The sequence below is a fragment of the Chiroxiphia lanceolata genome, chromosome 10 (assembly GCF_009829145.1).
Source record: "Chiroxiphia lanceolata isolate bChiLan1 chromosome 10, bChiLan1.pri, whole genome shotgun sequence".
Lineage (NCBI taxonomy): Eukaryota > Metazoa > Chordata > Aves > Passeriformes > Pipridae > Chiroxiphia > Chiroxiphia lanceolata.
This window is the reverse complement of record NC_045646.1, coordinates 7,432,843-7,457,888: the sequence shown is the minus strand read 5'-3', so window position 1 is coordinate 7,457,888 and position 25,046 is coordinate 7,432,843. Positions and strand designations below refer to the sequence as shown.

Genomic DNA, 25,046 nt, shown 5'->3' with positions numbered 1-25,046 from the left:
CCTCTTCTTAAATCCCATTTCTGTTTTTTGGCATCATTTTCTAGTAGCCACAGTGGTTCCCTCTGTCTGGTCATTGCACATCCTAAATCTCGTTCTTTTTTTCATAATTTCTGTTTCCCTTGTGTTTGCATTTTTCCCCTGTCTTTGAGCTGAATGTTAATCTTACTGTACAATTTTATAATCTCTTGTAGATTCCTCTCACCAGCACAGTACATAGTGCAATATTAAGATTTCTCCACTATGTCAAAAAGCCCAATTTCTATTAAATCTCTTATGCAAATGCTCTCTGTCTGAACTTCGACATTTCCCTTTCACAAAGCTGAAAATAATGCTGAATATAACAAAGTGAGAAGTTCGTTCTCTTTTAAACTGTTTTATCTATTGTTATTCTTTAGCACATGCACTTAGTTGATTTTTCTTTTTTTTTTTCTTTCTTTTCTTTGGTCAGAGACTTGCAACACTCATTTCCTTCAAATTTTCTGTAACCATTTGCTGTTAGCATCAATAAGAAGCAGTGTAAGCTGCTGCAAATCCTGCTTCAACTAGGACATACGCTGCCTCTGAGATAAAGAGTTTTCTGTTGACAAAATGTATTCCAAAATAAGAGATGAAATTTAATTATATGAAATTCCAAACAGGAGCTGTAGCATTTCAGTCAGTGTGATTATTAATAGAACTAATACCATTCAGCAAAATTGACAGACCACTGGTAGAAAGAAATTAAAAGCGTGCCAGTTTGTTTTAAAGTTTTTGTTGTTCATTTTCTGTTTTCCTCCTTTTCCTCTAGTCAGACACGGAGTTTTGGGACAAAATGCAAGCAGAATGGGAAGAAATGGCTCGCAGAAACTGGATTTCAGACAACCAGGAAACTCCAGGGCAAGTCACCATCTCAACCATTGAGAAGGTAACACCTAGTTTTCCCATCCCTCCTGTGCAACTCTGAGACGAGACTCAGCTGTTCAAAGGATCCCAAGGAAATTCATTGGATGTGGAAGTTAACTTTACCCAAAAGAGCTCATCTTCTTTAATTGTCTATGAGTGGGATAGATTTAAAAGACCTTGCCATAGTGAGAATACATTTAGACTTGCACACTGCCTGAATTGTGCTGAAAGGTTCACAAAGCAAACTGCTGGATTATGGGCAGTTTTGAAGACAGGCACCTAAGGAAGAGCACCAAATAAAAATATCCTCAAACACTGCTGAGGATAGAAATGACAGAGATTCTGTCTCTCTTCTTCATTCTTTCCATTTAACATTTTCATTTGACTTCTGTTATGTAGCTGATATTAGCATACACCCTTTACACTGCAGTGACAAGAGAAAAAGGCGAAATTTAAAGGAATACTAAAATAAACTCAGGTGTTTGCAACACTGTTCTGTATCTGGAAGTTTAATTGAAGATTTCAGGATTTTAACTGAGCAGACATGAGGTTACAAGCACTGCAGGGAGTCAGCTGCTTGATGTGTGCTCTTTACAATTCAGTTGAATATCCTGGGCTCATGATAGGTTCAGCTCTGCTGCTACTGTAGGCAGTGTCAGTTGTTGCCATTATCTTTGATGGGAGTAGGAGAGCCCACCATTAGCACCAGTAAGTATCACTTCAGAGCTAAGGTAAAAGTAAAGAGAGCAGAAACATAAATGTCTGGTGACATTTTACCTTTTTACCCTTTCTATAATTGAAATTCCATGGAGGAGTTCATACCATTTTCACAGAAGAAAGGATGTTTACATCCAGCTGGAAAATGGTGAGTCATTTAATTTTTTGGACTTGTCATTCCCTGCTACAGTGCTTCATCACGGGTCCATTATCTCTCTCCTCCAGGGTTATTATTTCCATACTGACAATCCCTTCAAAGATTGGCCTGGTGCTTTTGAGGAAGGACTGAAAAAAATGAAAGAAGGTGACCTTCCTGTTACAATCTTATACCTGGAGGCTGCTATTCTACAAGAACCCAACGATGCAGAGGTATTCACTCATGTGCCTTTTACTGAGAAAGGGAACAGGAACTCCCTTTAGCATGTAGTGATGGAAGGATTTGGGGCTCAAACTTTTACTAGTCATAATTGACTGAAACAGATTAAATTCTAAGAGTTTTGAATTAGTATATGACTTTAAACAGACAACAGTGAGTCCTTCACAGGATGAGAAACTGTTTTTGTAATATTATTGTTTGAAATGCTTCAAACCTTTCCTTCATATCCTGATGTTTTTGAAGTATCTTGTAAACACTGCTATTGTAAAGATAACATTGTTGATTTAATGTGTTGAAATTTTTTTAAAAGTTATATAAATTTCCTTAATATTGCTGTTTTCAACAAGTATAGTGTTAAAGTCTGTTTTTTTGTAAAAAATATTTACAGTGTAAGTATCTAGGGCTCTTTGAATGTACTGCTGCATTAAACTAAGCAGCAGTATTTCAAAAAGCAGAGAATCCCCAAACCCTCTAGAACCCCTTAAATCTATACAACTTAATAATTCTTCTTCATAATTTTCCATAAAATTCTACCAACATTTAAAATGTACAGTAGATCAAATCTAAGAAAGCAGCATGTGATCATACACTGAGAGAATACCCTTGCATTCATTGACTATAAACATTTATCGGGCCCAAAGATATTCAGAACTGTATTGATTGGTACTGTTTGTATCACCTCATAGAAAAATCTGTAGTTAGTGCTGGACAGATCTGCTGCTTTTATCACCCCTGTGTTTAACACTGATATTAGTTGTAACTCTGCAATTGGGTATATATAACAAAATAAGAAAATGATGATTATTTTCGCAGGCCTGGCAATTCCTGGGTATTACACAGGCAGAGAATGAAAACGAGCAGGCAGCAATTGTTGCTCTCCAAAGGTAAATGAAGTTCAGGGCTAAATCAAGGGTCTGATGAGTATTTGGTAATAGAGACCTGGGGATATTTAATGTCATTCTTATCTTGGAATGTGAAGCATTTATTGAGCTCAGTAAAGCATTCACACAGATATACAAACTTTCCAAGTGACTTCAGAGGGTGATTAATATTTCTGTTTTATTTAATAAGTGCGATAATTAACCTAGTAATTTAAGTAGTTGCACAAAAGAAAAGTTACATGGTCTGATAAACTTGAATTAGGCATAATGCAAACGAAGTGCCTTTTTGATATTCTAGCCCCTTAGCATGTTTTCTGTATTCTGTCCTTTAATGAAGAGGTTTTCTTAATTGGAGACAGCTCCCTTCAGCTGCTGAATGCTAGACTGACAACGTTTTTAGGTTGATAGAGATGTGAATATCACAGAATGCTTGTATGTAAAATGTGAGTTCCAAAATATCAGCATTATTATTATCTTTGTGTAAGGGGCTTTTATGTTTCCATTTGAAGCAATATTCAATTGCATTAGCACTGTTAACCATGAAGTTATTTCATCTAAGGATACTCAAACATATTTATGTGTAACTTATGAGCTTACCTGGATAGAAATGCAAGGGGTTGCCTGATTTAGGGCTTGCTCATCCCCAGTTTTCAAACAAGCAACAGCAATGTTCACAAGATAGATGAGGTTCTGTTTTCAGTTAATAGTACACAACCAGAGGAAGACTGCTTGAAGTGATCGTCTCCAGCTTTGTCAAACAACTGAGAAATCAGGATGACTGTGAAGATTTATAGAGATGGAATAAATCTGGGCTTCAAAATACTTTTTTGTAGGGCTGAAAACTGTATTAAACTGTTTGCTTGAAATTATGTAAAGTTTCTCTTTGTTTACTAGACAGATATTACACAAATGAATCTACCTACAATTCCTCATAGTCAGAAGGATGAAAACAAAACTTTTATGTGTAGTTTTATGTACATATGTGTGTATGCACAGCAATGTGTAGTATATGTGTGTATACACGTGCATAATGCACTTATCATACAAAAATAAGACAATGTCCCTTTTCACAAGTATTATTGGGTAGATCTTACTTGTGTGAGTGGTTTTCTTTACACGGCTTATTTTGGAAGAATTCAAGAATTGTATTTGGCTACAAAAATGTTTCAATATATTTTTATTTTCTGCCTAGGTGCTTGGAACTACAGCCAAACAACCTAAAAGCTCTGATGGCCCTGGCTGTAAGTTATACCAACACTGGCCATCAACAGGAAGCTTATCAAGCTCTGAGAAACTGGATAAAGCAAAATCCAAAATACAAGTATATAGTGAGAAGCAAAAAAGGGTCCCCAGCGCTTAACAGGAGGATGTCTAAGACAGCAGATGAAAGGTAAATGCAGTGTAAATCCTGATGGTGGAAATTGTAACATCACTGGAATTGATGGTACATACTGTGCCTCCTTGGTCTGTATAAATCCAGCCTGTTCGTTGTAATGGAATACTCAGTGTCTCTAGTGGCAGGAGTGGGAAGACAACATAGGACATTTGGTTTAGGGACTGAAGGCTTTCTTTCTTATGCCATCTCTGGAAGTTAAAAATAAATAATAAAACAGCTAAAAAAATATGCTTCTCCTCAACTCCCGTTACTTTCTTCTGACCCTGCCTCCTGCCTCTGTAATCCCACATCCTGCACCCTCATTCTTCAGCTGCTTCCACATCCATACCAAGCCTTCATCCTCCTCTACATGTGTGTGTTCTTCCTACTTTCATAGTTTCTCCTATATCCCAACCCAGCCACTAGGATCGAGGAATGAGCCATTTTGCAGTGTGGCACAGCTTCAGTTCTCTGAAAAGACTGGGAGGTGGCATCTGCTTGTTTGAAAGCCATTCTGGTTCTAACCAAAGAGGCAGCATAGTTATTTTATTTGTCTTCAGCTGGCATCCATTTTAAATAACATAATAATTTATGAGTTGGCAGCCCTTCCTCATGATTTCATGAGGTCAATAAACAAGTACTTCTGGACTGTGAGATGCATGATAAAGTCATTAAAGGCATAAACATGATTTGCAGAACTAAAACACTCGGGCTATCTCACTGCTTGTCATTTTGAAGACAGGCCTTATGTTTTACCCTTATCGCTTACAAGTCCTGGGTTGACAAGATAATTGAGCATGAACAAAAATAAAATATGCAAGTTCTGCTTAATTGCTAAGTGTGTTATTCTACTTCAGCTTCATCCCGCTGACATCTGGTGCTGTCAGTGCAAAGGTTTTATGGAGCCTTTTTCTATGAAGTGGGTACAGAAGCCTTATATTTTGGCATCTTTCTTCAAAGGTCTTGGCTAGTCACTTATCTATTCCTCTTAAGAATACTACTGGTTTTGCCAGTAAGGAATGCTTTTATGTCCAAGAAAGTCATCTAATCTGAACAGTTTTAATAACCCTTCGTGTCATCTCACTTGGGTTCACAGCCGTACTTCATTTTATAGATGAAATTTCTATTCCAGTCATGAGTTTACATCACCACCTCGAAGCAGGTCTTTTCTGTGATGAAGAAGCTTATTTACAAATTTTAGGAATATATCACTCCTGACAAAGGCACTACAAGGATTTTAATTTCCAGCAATCAATATTGAAATATTTGTAAATAACTGTATGATGGGTCTTTATTTTTTCACCCTTGTCTAGCTCATTACTCGAAGAAGTAAAGGACTTGTACCTGGAAGCTGCTCACCAGAATGGTGATATGATAGACCCTGACCTGCAGACAGGACTTGGAGTTCTTTTTCACCTGAATGGAGAATTTAACAGAGCAATAGATGCATTTAGTGCTGCTTTAACTGTTCGACCAGAGGTACATTTTTTACTTCTACATTTTAAAAAATTTAGCTCTACAGGCCATTTTCCTTCTCCTGTCTCGATCAGGTTGTTACTAATGAGATGTCACTTCCGCCATTAAAATTTCAAAACCTGAAATAGAAACGTTAATTACAAGACAGCCCTGTTTAGAAGCAGATTTATACATGTCCAATTTCTAGGCGTGTGCTAATTAATTGTAGTAGTTATATAAAGTTGCCTGTGACCACAAGTCAGAACCTCACATTCTGTGTCAATTAAGATACAACACTGTTATTTTCTGCAGTCTTCCTAACTTTGCAAGCAAAAATGAGCTATTCTGTCCCTTTTTGACACGTACAGTAGAAAAACTCATTTTCTCACCAGGACTATACGTTATGGAACCGTCTTGGAGCGACCTTGGCAAACGGGGATCGCAGTGAAGAAGCTGTCGAGGCCTATACACGCGCTCTGGAAATACAACCTGGCTTCATTAGGTCCAGATACAATTTAGGGATAAGCTGCATCAACCTAGGGGCATACAGGTAAGTTAAAAAAATGTGTACACAGAAAGTCAGGGATCACAACTACCAAGTGAAGATTCATCTTCTGGCTGGAGCTATATAAGAAAAAAAAGTAATCAGAATACAGCTGCATGATCTCGGCTGTTGTAAAATTTTGTCATTAGTTTTTATGAAGTACTAGCAAAGCAATGGTACTTTTCTTATAGCCACAAATTCTACATAATAAAACGACCAAGCTGCTTAAGCATTTTTTTAGCTTTAAGTGAAAGTACTATTATAGTCAGTGAGATTGTTCTTGCACTTGAACTTAGTCCTGTGCTTAAGAGCATTTGTAAAAGAAAATATAAGAGCCCGTTGTTGGAAGGGAAACTTCAGTTAAACTGCTTCAAGTAGCTAATGTCACCAAAAACACTTGCAGTATATCCTTCAGGACTGAAGGATGGTATTCCAGCTGTCAGGTTAAGACAGGTAAGATGATGGGGAGCTACACAGCAACGAAGACAGTACTCCCAGATGTATGAAGAGACTCAGCTTTGCATTACTACAAGCCATGCCCACCTGTTTAATGAAAATCAAACAAGAACAACATGAAGAGACTGATGAACTGCACAGTAAAATAACGCATTAGAGTCTGGCATGGAACTTTAGAAAGTTTTACTCTATTCTGTCTTTTTTCCCTCTTCCCTACAGAGAGGCTGTCAGCAATTTTCTCACTGCTCTCAGTTTGCAAAGAAAAAGCAGGAATCAACAACAGGTTCCACACCCTGCTCTATCAGGCAATATTTGGGCTGCGCTTCGGATTGCTCTGTCTATGATGGACCAGCCAGAACTATTTCAAGCTGCCAATGTGGGTGATCTAGACATTCTCTTAAGAGCTTTTAATCTAGAGCCGTAATAAAAAGTATCCACAAACTGACTAAATTGTATTAGGAAACAGAACTTTTTTATTACTCATCCCAAAATGACCACATTTTCCAACAGATCATGACTGTAGATCAATAGGGGAATTATTTCAGACATTATTCAAAAAGGAAAAGTTCAAAAGCACAAAAATACTGTAAATAAATTCAAATTCAAATGATTGAAATGAGCTGTGGTAATCTGACAAAGCCCTGAATTAGATGAAATAGGAATTTTTGAAGAACCTTCATCCCATACAAGCTATATCTTTCTATATATACACAGCTTTATAAAAAAATGTATACTAAGAACAAACCTAGATAATGGCTATTGCACATTAGAACAGCAAGCAGTGCATCCTAGGAATCTGCTTAGTAGCTCGTTGCACTATGCTGGCCCCACTTTGCCCCACAATGGGGATTCCCTATCCTTTGATTTCTTTGATGAAAATTCTTCTCAAGGTCCATTTTTAACACAGCTCTGAAAGTAGATGCATGTAAAATGGATGTGTTTTGTTTTGGACATATCTATTAGCTGGCAACCAATTTTTGCTTCCAAAGGTACCTCAGTTAATTTGGGCCCAGTTCTGCAGGCTCATAAACCATGTGCAATGTCAGGAGGAACATTGTCCATGGAGGTCTATGGGATGAGGTCGGGTACCAGTGGAGAGGCCGAGTGTTGCCAGCAGAAGGGTCAATTTGCACTAGAATTGTTACTGTTCAACCAGCTGTCCTTGATCTCGGACAGAGTCTGTCTGCTTCAAAGGAGCTCATGGCAGGGTCTGCACCTATCTGTGTACTTATGCACTTTAATCTTTCTTTTTGTAAAATAGTGCTATGCTTTTACTTTAGTTACCAACAACAGAATGTACAGGATGGCCTTGTTGGTATAGAGGACCAACTATCATTTCCTGAAATGTAATGAGAGGGTTTTCAATATTCTTATGTTTAGAAAGATGCAAATACAGTATAAATTGCATTAACAACTAGAAAGATTATTCTATTATGCATCCATCAGGTACTATACATATACATGCATGTGCATGCACATACATGTTGTATGCAAATGATGTCATTTCAGAACATAAAAAGCCACAGATCTTTATTGCAAATAAAGAAAAATCTTCATAAGAGTTACTGCCTGTAGACCATGCTCAAGGGAAAACCTTCCCTGAAGAAATTGGTCTATATAGTGCTTGTAGGATTGAGACCAAGACTTGATCCTGCTATTATGGCAAACAGTAGCAAGAGTCTCTGTGACCTCCATGAGAGCAGAGTAAATCCTTATATAACACCATATATGTGTAGCTACTTACAAATGTGTATATAAACACACCATCTTAATTTTCCCTGATTGGATGAACGGGGAACAGTGTTGGGGCAGTACATTTCCACATGATGAATGGATTGATTGGCTACAATCAAACACATTTAGCTCAGGGTGAATGCATCAATCAAAGAAGGAATAGAAATTTTTAGGACGTGATTTTCAGTTGCTGATATTTTTAATGTTTTTCCAAAATAGTGAGAGAGAAAAAGTGTAATTAGATGGTTACTGTGTTGACCTGTGGTCAGGAATTCAATGCGCAGAATAGCTTCTGGAATGTGGTAAAGTGGGACAAATGGCACATTTCTTATAAACAACACTAAAAGAAAAATCCAGCTCAGCCAGATAAAAAAGAAATCCAACCGCACAGATCACAGAGAAAGAAGCTCTGTGGGAGTTGGACAGTTTCACCAGTACAAACCTTAAGTTTCTTGCAGCTGTATGTTATTTTCAGCAACCACTTAAAAGAAAATTCCATGTAAGACAGTGTAACCACTGCATCTAATCACCATCTGTAGTTTGTTAAATACAAAGAATTGATAGTCATTAAAAAATAAAAGGCTTACCCCTCACTCTCCCCCACAGATCAGAGATGCTGAAACAGCTACAGAAATTTTTCAGAAGTGTTTTATTAATTCATTGTCTACATCTATATTCCTGTTTATCTATCGTTTCGTAACTGAATCCTGCAGCTTTCTCTAAGGATGGGGTATGGGACTGACTGGGAATGTCACTTTAGCTAAGTGGGCTGCTGTATTCATATCTGCTGACAACAGTTTGCTCTTTTGCTTTGACAGCGATGTGTGATGACAGCTCTTTATTGATAAGGCAGAGCAGAAGGTGCAGTGCAATTGAATCTGGGAAGTGATAAGAGAGAAGGGAGGCAGTTTTGAGAAGAGGCTGTAAAGCAAAGGCATATGTGCTTAGATTTTGCTTGATGCCCTGCCATCATACAAGTTCCTCTAGAATATCCTCTGTGCTGTGGTGTAGGATAATCAGTGCTTACCCAGAGGAATTAGCTGTTCAGGAACTTTATTTTTATACCTTTAAATTAAAAAAAAAACAGATATTTTTATATCTGTAAATTAAAAAAAAAAAAAGTACTTGATTTCTCAGAATGATAAAGGGCATTTGATACCCATGGCAGTTCACCAAACATCATCTTCAGCCTGTGGATGAGTAACACAGCAGTTGTTAGGAAAACCTAATGCAACTCCAAGCCTCTCCAAAAAGAACAAACTAAGTAGGAAGTAGCTTTTAGTTTATCCTGAGATGCACTGCTCCAAACTACACTCATCTGCTGATGCATGTCCACACCCATGGGATTGGTACGAGCTGTCTGTGTAACCTGGAGACAAATCACAGGGGCTGAACTCTTGCCTCCCAAGGGGAGGCTCAGGCCCCTGGGTCCCTCAAGAGCACTGCAGTTCTGCTGCACAGAACATGGGCTTCAAAGCCTGTCCAAAGAGATGGTGCACACCCTTGGAGATTATCCCAGCTGTTCTCTCCTCTTGTAGACAGCCTATGGCAAGTTAACCAGGTACCACTGACTGAGACACTGCAAGAGGGGAAGGATAAAGCAGGTAGACTTCTAGGGGCCAGTGGCACATCTCCTCACACAGCTCTGTCCTGGTCAGTGTGGGAGAGCAGCTGGAGACTGAGCTCACCTCTCTCTAACAGGTCAGACTCAGCAGCTCTTGGGACTTCTGGGGACTTCTTTATTATCCTGGCCTTTACTGTTCTCCTTTAGCCCCCACTGCCAAGCACTGTCAGTGCAACAGACAGGATTAGACACAGCTTTGATCTGACCTCCCCACAGCATTCCTTAAATATTCAGGGGCAAGCACATATATTTGCCTGGAACAGCAAGAGGAAAAGTGTGGAGGCTGCAGCATATTAACAACCTGAACAGAAAATTCATCTACTTGTACTTCTAACCAAGCATGAGGTGGGATAAATAAGGCAGGTGCTAAACAGTAGCAGATTGAGCCTGAGAGTGAGAGACAGCAAATCTGGGTCCTCTTCTCAGTGTTCCCTGTGAGCTCAACCAAGTCAAAACCTCCTGCCATCCATGACATCCAGGTGTGCAAGGAAGGAAGATGGGAAATAACAGTCATTGCATGTGGTGGCACTGTGTGGGAGCAGGGGAGTGGTGCTGTCCCACAGACGGCATGGGTGAGGTCACCACTCACCTGGAGAGGAAGGTAACACACAAACACAAGGTTGCCCAGGTCTAAGGAAGCAGTTTCACACACAGACTAGCAACTTCAGAGAAGAGACTCAGACATTTCAGGGTAACAACTGCACAGCATCTATGGGGTGAGGCCAAATCAGAGTGCTGCAATGGTGTATCACCATCTCTCCCACCTCTGTTTCTTGTTCTTGTTACTCCCCTCTTTTTCCAGAGGTGATTTATCACTGCCAGGTAACTGATTCCAAGTTTTTGAGTCTTTTTTCTATTTTATATTTCATGCAATTAAAAAACATTTTCCTAACCCCCAGCTTAGGACTGTCCTTGTCCTTTTTCTCTGCAAAGCTTTAAGAATATTTGTGACCTAGAAGCCTGATCCATAAAGCTGCCGAGCACTGGAACCCTGGAGCCTTCACAGGATTGCTCAGCACTCTGCATGATCAGCTCACGTGCAGGTATTCAGTGACCAGGCAAGGGCTGGCTCTGGTACCACTGCACGTGCTGAACAGGCACTGGAATCATGGGGATTATTTATGGAGTGAGGCTTTGCAATGAAGGCAAAAGGCTCATTTCTGGCTGATCCCATTAAACTGTAATGACCACAGAAACTTTGTGGGGACAGGCTTACTTCAGCTTAAAGAAGTGATTTGATCTTTAGGTACACAGGTATACGCATCTGTATCTAATGGTATTTTCTTATGATCTGATAAATCATAGCACTTGTAAAAATATCAAGAGGGAAGTTCAAATGACACAAAACCTCACGTGACAATGTTGCATGCAGCTACATTAACCAGTAACCACTCTGAAGTATTAACCCAATGCATGCAGTAATGCTACCTGAGCATGGGTTTACAGAATGCATGCAGAAGGCCCACACATAGGGTATTTTCAAACTACTGATTGGTATCTTCTACGGAATATTTTAAAAGTACTTTGCGTCTACCAAACTCAAATCTGAGTTGTTCATATTATTTGGAACAGGCTAGACCAAAAGCAGAGCCCTTTTAAAATCCCATTCTTAGAAATCACTTTGTGTTGTGGATTTCATGTTTGCTTCAAATGCTTAATTAATAACAGACATCTGTGGTAACAGTTTTTGCAGACATGTTTTAGTATCCTCTCAAGAATTAAAAAAGCCAAATTTGCACAGCTTTCACAGGGAAGCTGGGTGTTTGGATTTTCACATTTTCTTCTCTAGTCTAAACCCCACAGCACAAACTAGAGAAAAAGATTCCAAGAATCAGTGAAAAAACTGTTGTCTCAGTCTCTCTCTTACCATGGCCAGGCTTTTCAAACTTGCCCAACAGCTCTGAAAACAGCTCAGTGTTCAATGTCCTATTTGAAATATGTAGATGTAAAACTTCACATCTGCTACCTCCAGCTGAAGACACTCAACTCATCTGAAACCTCAGCATATGGAGTTAAGCTAATAAACCAAATTTAGAAAACGTGGGCCTGAAAAGGAGGACCCTGACAACACCAACAGAGTAACCAGGTGATCCCAGAAACATCCACAGAGCATGGGCCTCCAGGACACAAAAGCCACCATAGCAGAAATAATAACTGATACAATTACTGGTAGACACTGTCTGTTGGAGCCAGTGAGAAATGGAGCAAAACGTAAACTGGTTGTAGATCTCTTTTGCCCAAACATGCATCTGCAAAATGAGACATATTAGTTATTTCGCATGAATAACCTGCACAGTTGAAAAAATGTGATTTCTGGTCACCAGTGTTGTCAGCTTAGCAGTCTGTACAGTGAATTTATGTAATAAATGTTTATAATATGCCAAGTATTCACAGACAAAAACGATAAGACAAAATGCACTGCACGTTGTGAAAAAAAACGGTGGATATGCAATACAGTATTATCTACTATTCAAACCTTACCTAGGCTAGAAGTCAGATTCCTTCATTATAGTTCTACTGGTTTTGGACTGGTGAAATAAATCAGAAAAAAGAAGTGCCAGGCATAAAGAGATCACTGACACTTTGAACAAACCTAGGCAAAGTGAAAAACAGGCATGTCACAGAATCCACGGGAAGTTTCAGAGCCTCAGCCCACGAAGTAACAGGCATTCAACAAGGGAGAGAGACAGAAGGAATCTAAATTTTCCTAAAATATGCTGTAACTTTACAAATGCTTGCATATGTGACAGCCCATTGAGCAAGCTTGCATGGTCAAGACTTGATGTGCTTTGATCTTTTTTCCCCTTCTACATTTACAGAATGCCATCAACATCGGTTAAACCTTTAATTTGAATAGCCTTTTTAATATCAGTAAGCTATTGTAAATTCAGAAAAATGAAAGAAATTTATAAATATATTTTATATATCAGAGTATAACATATCTAGAGTAAAATAAAACTATATAGTTTTGAGAGGCATTCTGTGTGGCTTCCTCTATACGCTGTAAACTGTTTGAAAAAAAACCTTTGCAATCTTGCATCAGTTCTTTTGGCTTTATTTTTAAGCCAACATACGGGAAAGAAGAGATTATAGGGTTGGCAGATACTTTCACCTGGGCCATCTGAAGAGCCCTGCTGCTGCACAGCCCTGCCCTGCTCACTTCCCTCCCGGTGTGAGGGTGAAGTGTGGCAGGTGCCAGGCCTGGCAGGGCGGGCGGTGGGTGCGGAGGTGGGAGCTCAGCCCGACACCTGAATGTTTACATTCCGTTACCAAGGCTCATATTGACCTAGATTAAGAATCTGAATGTAGAACATAACGGGGTAAAAGATCAGTTTCTTACTACAGGTAGCTCTGCCTCTGTATACTTAGTGCATTATCAGCTGTGTATAATATTAAACACAGACCTTTAGTTTACTGATGCTTTAATTTGGTGTTTCCTTGCACTGCTGTTTAAAAATAACTTATTTCCTCAAAAAAAAAAAAAGTACTATGTGCATACTGGATGTGTTAAATTTATTAAGGTCATAGATGACTATTTGCAGAGCACCACACTTGATGTAGTATTTTTGTACTGTAATGGAAGCATGCCTTCCTTGGGTTCTTTTCCACATATTAAATTGTATTTATTTACCTGTATTTATAACTGTGCAATTTTTAAATATGTTTTAAAAATAAACTTTGTCTGTGGCTTCAAATATTTCAAAATCTCTTTTCAATTTGAGAATGGTCTTCACTACAATTACATGAACTGAAAGGAAGGATCTACATCTCCAACTGAAAGAAGATTTTTTCAATTAGGTCTTCTGTCCTACTGTTTGCAAAGTGAACATGCTTCTCTGCTTAAAAATTAAGCCCAGAATATGCTTTTGTTCTCATTTTTCATAAATTCATTGCTACTCTGAGGCAGAGTTATTTTTAGAATTTATTTTTATTTCAACATGTTGATCAATTATATTTACAACTGGAATTTATTTCAGCTGAAGCCTGGCCCAAAGGCTTTTGCACAAACAGTCCACATGAGGAAAATGGGAAAAAAGTAGATCAGAATTTTTCCTGAAGACAATGCAACAATTAAACCAGAAGTAATAATATCAGAAAACAATCCTTAGGAAAAAAAACAAACCCAACTTTCAGTGACTGAAATCACTACTCAAGCGATTTCCCAAACACCACAGTAGGAGTTTGCTATGGGCATTTTTCAGTTTTGGCTTTCACACAATGAGGCAAAGGAGCTGATAAGGATGATACCATTCCTACTCTATGCTTTTGCTATGAGACATCAACATAAGCACAGACATGAGGGACAAAAATTCCTGTATGATGTTGTGGACAGAAAAGCTGGGGGCTGTGGACAGCTTGGGGGGCTGTGACAGGACAAAGCAGGACCACATCAGCAAGGATCTGAAGGCTGAGACTCTCCATGAACATGTAGGTTGCTCCAGGAAAAAGAACTAGAAGATAGAGCCACAGCAAAAAGAAAGCTGTCTGAATATGGCTGTAACCAGAACCCTCCACTAAAGGAGAAAAGGGAAGAGACATTAAAAACACACTAAGGCTTAGGATGAAAGTAATTGTGGGCTCTTGAGACTGGTGTGTTTTGCCAGGAGATACAAAGGTTAGTTTAGTTCTTGCTGCTCAAATGTACCAACAAAGCAGCAGCAGGAATACCCATGAGCTACATCCTCTGTAAGGAACCCAGATCAGGAACACAGCACTGTCATCCTGAAGCCAAAGACAGTGGTTGGGAGAAAAGCATTAGTATCAAATACACATAAAAAACTGCTCAAAAAGTCAGGGAAGGATACTGGTGAAGACATCTGAAAACACAATCGCCCACTCCACACCAGCTGCAGGATCTGTCTTCGATAATTTTATAGCATTTGTCTTCCACCACAGCTGTCAGTGCCTCTCTTATTCAAGTTAAGCTTGTAGTATACCTGAGGGACAGAGGTGTTACTTCCCGCTTTAGTGAGGGAGAGAAGAGTGTGGTAACTTGTGAATTATCCAATACCACCTCCCACAAACAGTCTGGAAAAGCTAGCAAGTACAAATCCTACACAGGGAATTCTTGGATGAAGTCTGAACAGAGCCCTTCAGCTTGCACAAGGAGCCACTCTCCCACCTCTGCCAGCTGCTACAAGTGGTGTGAACGGTGTGGTGTGACTTGCCATGGTCACAAAGGACATCTGTCATAGAAAAGAGACCAAAACAGATCATTAAATTTGGATTTCAGAAGCTGAACCAACTTTACATTTCTTATCATTCAACATGTCACATGTCCTCTATTTCCACATCAGGAAGTGTCACTCAGAGCCTGGCAGATTTACCTCTTTTACCTCTCCTCCAGTTCCTGGTTTCATGATCCTATAAAAAGTAGAAATGCTTGTCATCCTCACTCTTCTTTTTTGGCCTATTCTTGCACCTACCAGACTCCCAGTGGTCACATTGCTATGTAAAGTCCTTACACGTGAGGAAAACAGATGTATCCTTTACTGCAGATAAAATTTCTAAGTGAGTATCACAAATTATAGAGCATGATAAAGCAGGAATTTGGGGTGAAATGACAACACTATTCCACACAAACCTCGCCAACTCTTGTGATCAAAGAACATCAACTGGCTTAAAAGTTAAAAACAAAAAATCAATCTTGACTTAAATCCTGTTTTCTATTTTTGCCTTGGTTTATATCCACTCAGGGCTTGTGGATTTCTCTTTTTTTCAATGTGTGAAATGCCAGGAGTCACAAGAAATCAAGACTCTCATGAACGTCGCTGTTCCCTCTGCAGGTTATTTTTTTTTAAGTAAAACACCAGAAGTGATCACAAAGAATAAGAAAAGAGGTAGAATCAAAACACGTTCAGTCTATTCCTCTTCAGACAGGAAAGAAAGAAGCAAGAATCCACACAGTCACCAGATGTGAGAATATTTCTTTTTAATTTAAAACAGTTGCAACAATGTCATTCACAACCTTTCTCATCTTGGACAAATACTCTCCAAAAAGTTAACAGTGCTTCAAGCAAACAACTGTAAGTGGTGCAAAGTAAACCAGGACAGACACTTCCAGGATACAACAGTAAAACCACTGAAGAGTGAGTAGAAATCAGACACTGATTTCAGCCATTAAAGTAGGAAGGGTGATGGGGAAAACAATAAAATGTCCAGTTACATATTTTGCATAGTCTTTCAATGCATGAAAGCAGCAAAGAGGATAAAAATGGCTGCTGCCAGGATGGAGAACAAAAGGAATGAATTGGAGAGGCTTTTAAAGCAATCTAATGAGCTCTGGTTGCACCAATATTCCAAACGTGTTCTGTGACCCAGTGGAGGCTGCCTGAAGCAAAGAACTGGGCTGAGGCTGGTTTCTGTTCCACTAAAGTGAGTCAATGTCACTGAACCCAGTAGAGTTTCAAGTGATGGGAGTTCAGAAACATCTACACTTGTTGTAAAACTGCAGCTCTGAATAAATTAATTTTTATTCTAAACAAGTAGAAGTTGTTGAGTTTTTCTTCCTTCCAATTTCCTAAATGTATCATACATAGAAGTAAAAATCAGTCTGAGAAATAAGAGAATTATTCACTGCCAAGTCCTGGCTTGCCATAATTCTCAGGTTAGATTGTCTCAAACAGCTCACAGTGATTTTTCTTCCTCCATCCCTTTTTTGGCAAGAAGCCCTCAGCACACTGAACTCCCCAGCAGCTCTTCCACCACCCAGACACAGAGAGTGTGCCCAGGTTGTGTACTGAGGTCTGGCCCAGCACAACTCAGCACATGTAAATTTTAGCAGCCAAAGCCTGATAAATTATTCAGTACAGGCTGTTTGAGTGTGGTTTCTGCATGCTGTAGTTTAAAAAACAAAACAAAACAAAAAAGAAGAAACCACCAAAACAAACTCCTCTCCCCCACATTAGGCTGAAGAGTCAGGAGTTTACATCCTGCTCCTCCAGATTCAAGATGTTCTTCACACATATCCCATCACAAAAGGCAGACAACCAGCAATTTGAAAAAGAAGGGAAGCCACTGCTTTGGGAGAGAATAAAATAATGCCTCAAACAGCTGACTGAAGAATTTCTAACATATTTCTAACTGCTAAATTTCACAAGTCCTGTAAGCCCTTCCCCTAAACTGCTCCCTGCACTCCTGACCAACTTGGTGGTTTTGGGTGGGCAGAACACGAGTCATGAACTAAAAAGAACTTACAGGAGCTGAGCTGCTACAGTTCCCTTACACAGCCAGCCAAGGGCTCTCCCCTTTCAGTTACTATTTCCAGTTTATCTCCTCCCAGCCTTCCAAGTGTACCTTGTGACATCAGGCAGTCCCACAGCCATTACAGTTTTAGGATGCACCAGAAAAATAGTTTGCAATAGTCCAAGCTCCATTCTTGATCCTACAAGACCAGCCATGCTTCCAGTTTAATAATGAACATGGGAATTACTCTGTTGGCCTTTATTTACCCAACGTTTCTAAATAAAAAGGCAGTGGCCACCAGATCGTGTTAGTTTATAAATAGCCCTTTAAGTTCATGAGGCAAGAGGGAAGCTGTTGTGCTGAACTTCCTCGGAATATAATTGTGAATTAAAAAAAAAGGAAAACATGTTTTTTTAAAAAGGGGAAAAATAAAAAGGCCTTTTCTCCTTTTTCTACTGCCAGAATGAAAAAACATATAGATATACAGAAGTTTTGCTCTTTCACTTTAAATAGATGATGTATCACTGCATAATTTGCTGATCCCATTTTCAGATCTGCCATTTTCTGGTGAAGTATACAACTATCTAAAACATGGAAGAAGGAAAAAAATTACTGGCAGCTTTTATTTCATCCAGAACTGGTGGCTCAATAATTACAAGGCAGCTGAATCTCACAGGGGACACTTATTAATATGCTAGGACACCATGATTCTGTGTCAATAAGAGCACTAAGTGCTGGGAGCTTTCTCAGCAATTAGGCACCTTTACACTGTACAGAATTATTGCACTGGAATTTCTCTCCAAATCTTTTAAGATCAAAAACTGATTAAAAAAACAACAGTGTTTTTTGGCTCTGCATGAGGCTTTATGATCAGAGGGAGAACTATTTTCCCCCAAACACCGGGAAAAAAATGAAATACCCTACTCGTACCTAGACATTTAATTTGGGTTCTCTTCTGTAGTGTGTAGCTGCCTGAATTTCTGCTATTAAAGTTGTAGGAACTGACTGCAGAGAAAATGTAATTACACTTCCTTGGTTCTCCTCCACTTCGTAAGGAAGAGGATTTTTTGACTGTTGCAATTTATTTTGAGGGCTCAGTAACATTGTACAAGGCAACTCCAGCAACAGTCTCTAAGCAGTGGCCAACACTGTGAACCTTTGGGGTATTTTCTGGAATCATGAAAGGTTTCACACTCATCATTGTAATTTTTTCTAGAATTAGTGCTTTCAAATATAATTTAAAAGCCCACATATATATTCTTCATTGTAAAACAAACTGAAATAACACCAAAAAAACAAAAACAGACAGGAAAGGCCAGCCCCTACCTACCCACCCCTTAAACCATGCCAGAGACATCAAACACCTTTCAGAAGGTGTCTGTGGAAGAGATCAGATTATTGGTGTGTTTGCAAATTTTAAGAAAGCTGAAATACCAATTCAAGGTTTTTTTGTTCTTGTTGGGTTTTGTTGTTTGGTTTTTTTAAGGGGAGAGAGAGGGGTAAATCAATAAAACAGCAATTCTACTAAGCAATTTCCCCCCACTCACAGAGCAAACTGTATTTAAAGAATCCTTAGCAGAAAGCAGATTTTCACTGTGAATACTTCATCAGGGAGTTGATTTCAGCTGGATTATGAGTTGTCTAGATGCAAGTTTCCCAGACGTAAATATAACAGGACATTAAACCCTTCCTTACCTCCTCCATATGAAAACCAAATTTAAATAATAGCCTTGCCTTTCCTGAGGGTATGTGTTTGATTTCATAGTCAGAAAGCCTGCTTCTTTTAGCCATCTGTAGTCCTGTATCTGTTGGAAGAACTTGCAAAATGAACATTCAAGAGAAGATGAAGAAATCTATGTCTGCAAAAATAAAATCTATTATTTCTCTTTGGCAGAAAATGTACTGGGCACTGATAGGAGATTGCTTCTATCTCCATTAGGCTCTTAGACATGCATCAAAAAGGCAAATCAAATACTCTACCACTAAATTTCAACAGACAGAATTTTAGTTGACTTTTCTCACTGCACTGAAAATAACCTCTGAAGTAAGATCTGCTTTGAAGAACAGTCACAGACCCTCTCCCTCCAACTTTTATATGATTTCCACAAGTGGTCTAGGCTCTGGTTGAAAACACTGGCTTCCAGTTACCAAAGACACCAGTGTTTGTTTGTGGTTTTCAACAGATGCATGGACAGATCAGGCAGGAGCTGGGATAAACTCAGCTATTTTTGTTCAATACTGAAGCTTCCACTTTCTCCCCACACTGCCTGCAAACTCCACCAGTAATCTGCATGGCCTTTAAGGTGTATAAATTTAAAACAATGTACTACACAGCACCTAATAGAAATTTCCCGTCTAACATTTAAGGCGGCATCAAATGACTGTTTTTAAATACACTATAAACATCTCATGTTTTCTTTTGCTTTTTGGCAGTCCAAGGGTTAGGGGTCTTTTGTTGGTTTTAGATTTTTTTTTTATTGTACGCTTTTTTTGGGCAGGTTAAAAAGGCTTATGGCTTCTTAAGGCCAGGAAATAGATTTGAGGTCTAACTTGCTATCCTATGATAAAAATAAATGTAGCCCAGGTCTTTGGGAGGTCGTTCTGAGGCACAGACTCTGAGGTCATTGTAGATCACCCATCTGAAAGGAAAAAAAAGATGGATCACACTCTGTGTGTATGAAAATCATCACTAGTTTATCACGGACTTCTCAGACACAAACTTCAAAGAGCTTAAAATCTAAAATTAGACATTGCAACAAGAATAAAAGATCAGAGAAACAGCCAAAGCAGAGTGTTGGCAGAGCCAGGAAATGAAAAAGAAGGGGGAAATGAAGAGGCATGTGTCATTACAGTTCAAATGAAGGAAAATCAGGGATTCCCAATGCCAGATAATGGGAGTGTATCAAAATCACAGCCCAGATCAGCACCACGGTACCAACAATACTAGTATCAGCCCATAGTTTGATGGCTTTCTATCAATGGGGAACAAAAAGAAGAGGGGGACAGCTCAGATAAACTAAGCCAGATACAGAACCAATGCCCCAAACTGAAGAAATTTGTAACAGCAAGCACAGGAGAGCCAATGGGACATTTCAGCCCAGACCTCAGTGGAATCAGAGCTGACTCACATCTACAATCTGTAACAGATTTCATTTCTTTGTTGGGAAATGTATAGATGGTAAAACACATGTTGTCTGCCGTGAGCACACCCTGCACTGTAGAGATTCATGCCTCAAACCAAGCATTTACTTATCCCTGTGTGAGTCTCCCAGTTGCACCCACCTTCCTTCCTTTTTGAGATGACAAACATAGTGGCCACTCATCGTGGATGTTCCCATGTGGCTGATGAACCCAAACAGCTCATATCCTGTTTGAAGAAGTACAAATGGCATCATAAGGTTTTTATTGCTAACACTGAAATATGACTCCAGGGGAAATGTTCTTTCTAATACTGGAGAATCAGCTGAGCACTCCTAACTCACACTCTGCACCCCCAAACAGAGTTTCTGTTAGCACTGCAGCATACTCTCACTCTACCTATTGGTCAGGTTCACTGTCAAACATCAGATTCACTGTCAAACATCAAACCAATCCTAATCAAACCCACACAGACTTGTGCACACACCAGGGCTGTGATCACAGGAAAAGAAAACAGCAGATTCATTCCCAGTTCACAGACAGCACCACAGAAAGTGCCAGATATGGAGTTCATTCTGCACACAAATTAGCCATGTCTGTAAGTGTGATCACAGATCCCCTAAAAATCAAATAAAATCCAGAAGTTTATATTTTAGCAGCCCATAAAAGAAAGGACAGGAAAGAAACCTCTTCCTTTAACACAAGGACAATTTTTGTGCCTAAAGTCCCTGGGGAACTCAGCATTAGTTCTTCATCCCCACCCATTCATGCCATTCACCCAAATTACCACCAAAAGTAAAAGGGTACCTTTTTTCATTGCATAAGGACATGGGCCTGGATTTTGGTGGAGAGGGCTTTCTGGAGCCATTTTACAGAATCATGTTGGTTATCAGGATTTCAGGCAATCAGTAAATGGTCTCAGTCTATAAAGGCTAAGTACCACAAAAATTAATTATTCCAAATCTTTTTTTTTAACCTAACAATAATCAGTGTTTCCCATGTCTCCAAAAGAATTAAGGTTGATATTTATAATGCTAATATAACAGTAGCAACCACAGAAACAAAAATAAAATTGTCTGTTAATTTTTTTTTCATAAGACCTTTACATTCAAGAACAGACGTAGAAGTTTAAAACATACTACAGTTTTTAGAACTGGTCACTAAAGGCCCTTCAAAAAATGTTATGTGTTATCCTTATGTTAGCACCACCGCTGAGCTTTTGTACTTCAGTGCTGTTCCACTTACATCAGGTTCTTTGCCTGCTTCACAACTCTGCCTGCTGTACCTTAGCCCCATCTTGTGGTTTATTTAGCAGTAGTATGACAGAGAATCTCAACCAAAAGAAAACAAAACAAAAGCAGTACATGCAGGATACAAACTATATCTCACATATTTTGAACAAGGAGCTTGGTTGAAGGGATTATGAAACTGTCCAGCAGACCACAGGAGGACAGAAACTCAGGTGGTCTGTAACAGTAGCGTTGCCTTTAGGAGGCTCAGACTCTGAGGAGTTAAACATTGTAGCTTTTCTCTGTCTTTTTATCTTATAGTAACAGAACAAAAAGTAAATCTTCGCCAGGACAGACTTACATGCTCTGGTAACAACAAACTCGGACTCAGGTTATTCAGTGAGTCCAAGCAAAGAGTGTTCTGAGCAAACACAGCCCACAGAATTCAGCAGCCAACCAAGCCCAGAAGCAAGACTGGAAGTCTGCGTCCAAAAAGGCGCAGTAACTACTTTCAAAACAGGAAGGAGCTCTATGAATGGTATAGGTGTGACACAACAACGTGATAACCAGTTCTAAGCTGAAGGAGAACTTACTTCCAGGCCCATCTTTGATCCTGGGTCCCTCTGACCCTGTGTCTGCAAGGATATTGGCATTAGCATTGTTCTCCATATCCATCGTGTCCAAGGCAGGTTCACTTTCTTCCTCAAGGTCAGGGTGGCTAAAGATCCATTCCAGTGCACGCTCCAAGTTATTGTTCTGTGAGCCAAATAATCAAAAGAGCAGCCTTTAATACATTCTCTACCATCATGCTGCCACTCAACAGTTTTTGAACAGAGTAAGGATCATGTTAACAGCACTTAAAATTTGTAAGGTACACAGTCTACCTCCAAGTAAAATAGTATTCAACAAGCACTCTGCAGAAGCTTGGAATATGGAAAAGAAATAATCTCACAGCTAAGATCCATGACCCCAGGTTCTTATCTTGCAGACACATAGCCTTTAGGCATCCAGGTTATTGTTCAGCTGATAGTAAAAGCAGATAAGTTTTCCTTACTGTCTTCCACACTTTGAGTGAAACACACAAACCACCTTCCCCACTCCAGACAAGTCAGGCATCCCACACTGTGCCAGAATAGTTCTGGTGCATCATCCACTAACTGGATTTTTATACACATTTCAAAGGAATCTGAGCATGCACCTGTACAAAGTACAGAACATGAAACAAAATTCAAGTGCTACCAATAATCCATGGAACTCACTGTTGCCTTCAGCGCTTGAATTGCTAGATTCCTTTGGAATCCCATGGAAATGATAATTGCAACCATCTCTTCAGGAGGCTGGTTATCTAACCCTACAGCTCCTAATGCTGCTGCCCCACTGGAAGCAACTTCTCCAAATGCAGATACGACCAATGGCTCAGCGAAATCTGGAACAAACAAATATTCATCAGTTCATTCTTTTGCCTCACTGAACTGAAAAGTCAACAAAAACCACAAACAAACAACAAGCAGGACCTCAAAAGCAGTCCCGAAATCAATGTAAGTTCATTTCACTGGCATTTAAATTGGGACTTAGATGTGTGGAAAGCCTTAAAAAAACCAAAATGAATGTGCACATTACAAAATATCTAGCAGACTGGAATAACTTGGCACATTGCAGAAGTCAAACAACTGAAGGAAAGTAGCACAGATTGGTATGGAAGCAATGATGTCACCAGGATAATAGACAACCCAGTGCATAGATGTAAAATGAACTGACTCCATTCCTGAAAATGTCAGCTAAGCCCAAGTGAAACTCATTCCCCATTTACACAAGCAGCACAAAAGCCCATGGTGAAGCATGAACTTAACCAAATCTGGAGTTTCCTGGCAAGGGAGTACTCAGATATACCCAGTGCTGGATCAGTAGCCCAAACTTTGTATGGATGAAACACAGGACGTGGAGAACATCTAGCAGCCCTGTCCACCACTAGATAGCCCAGGTTCTAAGTACAGCGTGAATGCTCTAGCCTGAGCTAGAGAAGGCTGATATGAAAGAAAAGCATCCAGACCACAGGATTCTTTGTACTTACACTTGATCACAAGTCAGCTTCCCCCTTAGCAGCCCGGACCTAGCCAAAGGGTGGAAACACAGAGCTGGCCCACACCATTGGTGAGGACAGGAGGGTGTACTTCTGGTGTAGCTTAGTTTGTTGTCTTCTTCTAGGCAGAGGATACCACATAATGGTCAAGTTCTGCACATCCCAGGAGCAGCTTAGGAAAATTCACTCACACCTCCAGGTTTCCCAGGTGGGGAAGGGGTCGTTGTTTCTCTGTCACACATTATAAAATTTCTACTGACTGCCAAAATACACAACGAGGAACTGAGTTTAACTTACACCTTCCAGTCACTGACCTGGTTCTTCCATGTGTGCAATGATCCAGTTGAAAGCAACTTCAGCACCCAGGTTGCCTGTATAGTACACAGCTTTCCGACATGCTTCCAAAGGAAAGCCCATCTCTGCCAGTTGCATAACTGAAGACTCATCAATATCTAGGGCTACAAGAAAAGACCTTCTAAAATATCAAAGTCTAGTTTCATCCACTGTATAATATGTCTCATTGTTATTCATGGCGCCACACATTACAGTACCTATCCCTTGGATTTGGTTTAGTACTTCAATAAACCCACAGCCATAAGCCTTGTACACAGCATTACAATAGTTGCTATGGACTTAGAGATAATCTTTTGTCACAGTAATCCACACAGGTCATTAAACCTTGATGGATGACTACAGGACTTTATTTATTAAGAAACCTCACCACTGAATTTCAAGGGGTGAGGAAGTCAGATGGCGAACTCAGCTAGAAGTGGCAGCCAAAAGCAAGCACCTCTCAAAGGCAGGATCTTGCAGGTTAGAGAAACAACACCTGCCAGATATATCAGTGTCCACTTGAACTTCATCTCTGAATGACAGTTTTAGATTAAATCACTGTCCAGAGGGAGCCAGGATCAAGCAGCTGTGACCTCCAGAACTGCAAGATCCTCCTGAGGAGCAGCAGATGGAGGAGCAGCTCATATTCTGGCTACACTGATGCTACTGCAGACTCTTTTTTAAGAGAATCCTGCACACGTGGAAGTAAATGCTGAACAAGTACAGAAATCAGCTGTTATTTAGAAGCATGCAGGGCAACATTTCATGCATCTCTATGATGAGAAGCCATTAGCTGAGCAAAAGCATGACAACCTTTTAAGCAGCTGAAATACCAGTCTCAGAAAAATGAGATACGTACACTCCATGAAATGGTTCGTCATACGATCTGAAAATTAAGGATGGAAAAAAAAACAGGGAAAAGGACTTATATGAAGGCTAAGTAGATCCATATATGAAAAAACAATTCTGTATTTTTAAAGTCATAGAAACATTTGACCTCATAGAGACAGGGCACGCTCATCCTTACATCCCCGATG

General features: G+C 39.6%; 2 protein-coding genes across 5 annotated transcripts in view; one reads left to right on the top strand and one right to left on the bottom strand.

The window, feature by feature from the left end:
• Positions 1–13,739, top strand: part of PEX5L (peroxisomal biogenesis factor 5 like) — a 106,607-nt gene extending 92,868 nt beyond the window's left edge. For all 4 annotated transcript variants that reach the window (XM_032697729.1, XM_032697732.1, XM_032697730.1 and 1 more), the window contains 7 exons: positions 788–904; positions 1,825–1,968; positions 2,789–2,859; positions 4,049–4,246; positions 5,545–5,710; positions 6,079–6,236; positions 6,906–13,739. In XM_032697729.1, the coding sequence (XP_032553620.1) occupies positions 788–904; positions 1,825–1,968; positions 2,789–2,859; positions 4,049–4,246; positions 5,545–5,710; positions 6,079–6,236; positions 6,906–7,110 (1,059 nt within the window). In that variant the 3' untranslated portion in view covers positions 7,111–13,739. The remainder of the gene's footprint in view (positions 1–787; positions 905–1,824; positions 1,969–2,788; positions 2,860–4,048; positions 4,247–5,544; positions 5,711–6,078; positions 6,237–6,905) is intronic.
• Positions 13,740–15,954: 2,215 nt separating this feature from the next.
• USP13 (ubiquitin specific peptidase 13) overlaps positions 15,955–25,046 on the bottom strand; it is a 52,703-nt gene continuing 43,611 nt past the window's right edge. Inside the window, exons 16-21 of the mRNA XM_032697855.1 lie at positions 24,869–24,895; positions 23,991–24,134; positions 22,856–23,022; positions 22,190–22,352; positions 20,512–20,596; positions 15,955–19,868 (exon numbers count right to left, since the gene is read on the bottom strand). Of these exons, the coding sequence (XP_032553746.1) occupies positions 19,775–19,868; positions 20,512–20,596; positions 22,190–22,352; positions 22,856–23,022; positions 23,991–24,134; positions 24,869–24,895 (680 nt within the window). The 3' untranslated portion in view covers positions 15,955–19,774. The remainder of the gene's footprint in view (positions 19,869–20,511; positions 20,597–22,189; positions 22,353–22,855; positions 23,023–23,990; positions 24,135–24,868; positions 24,896–25,046) is intronic.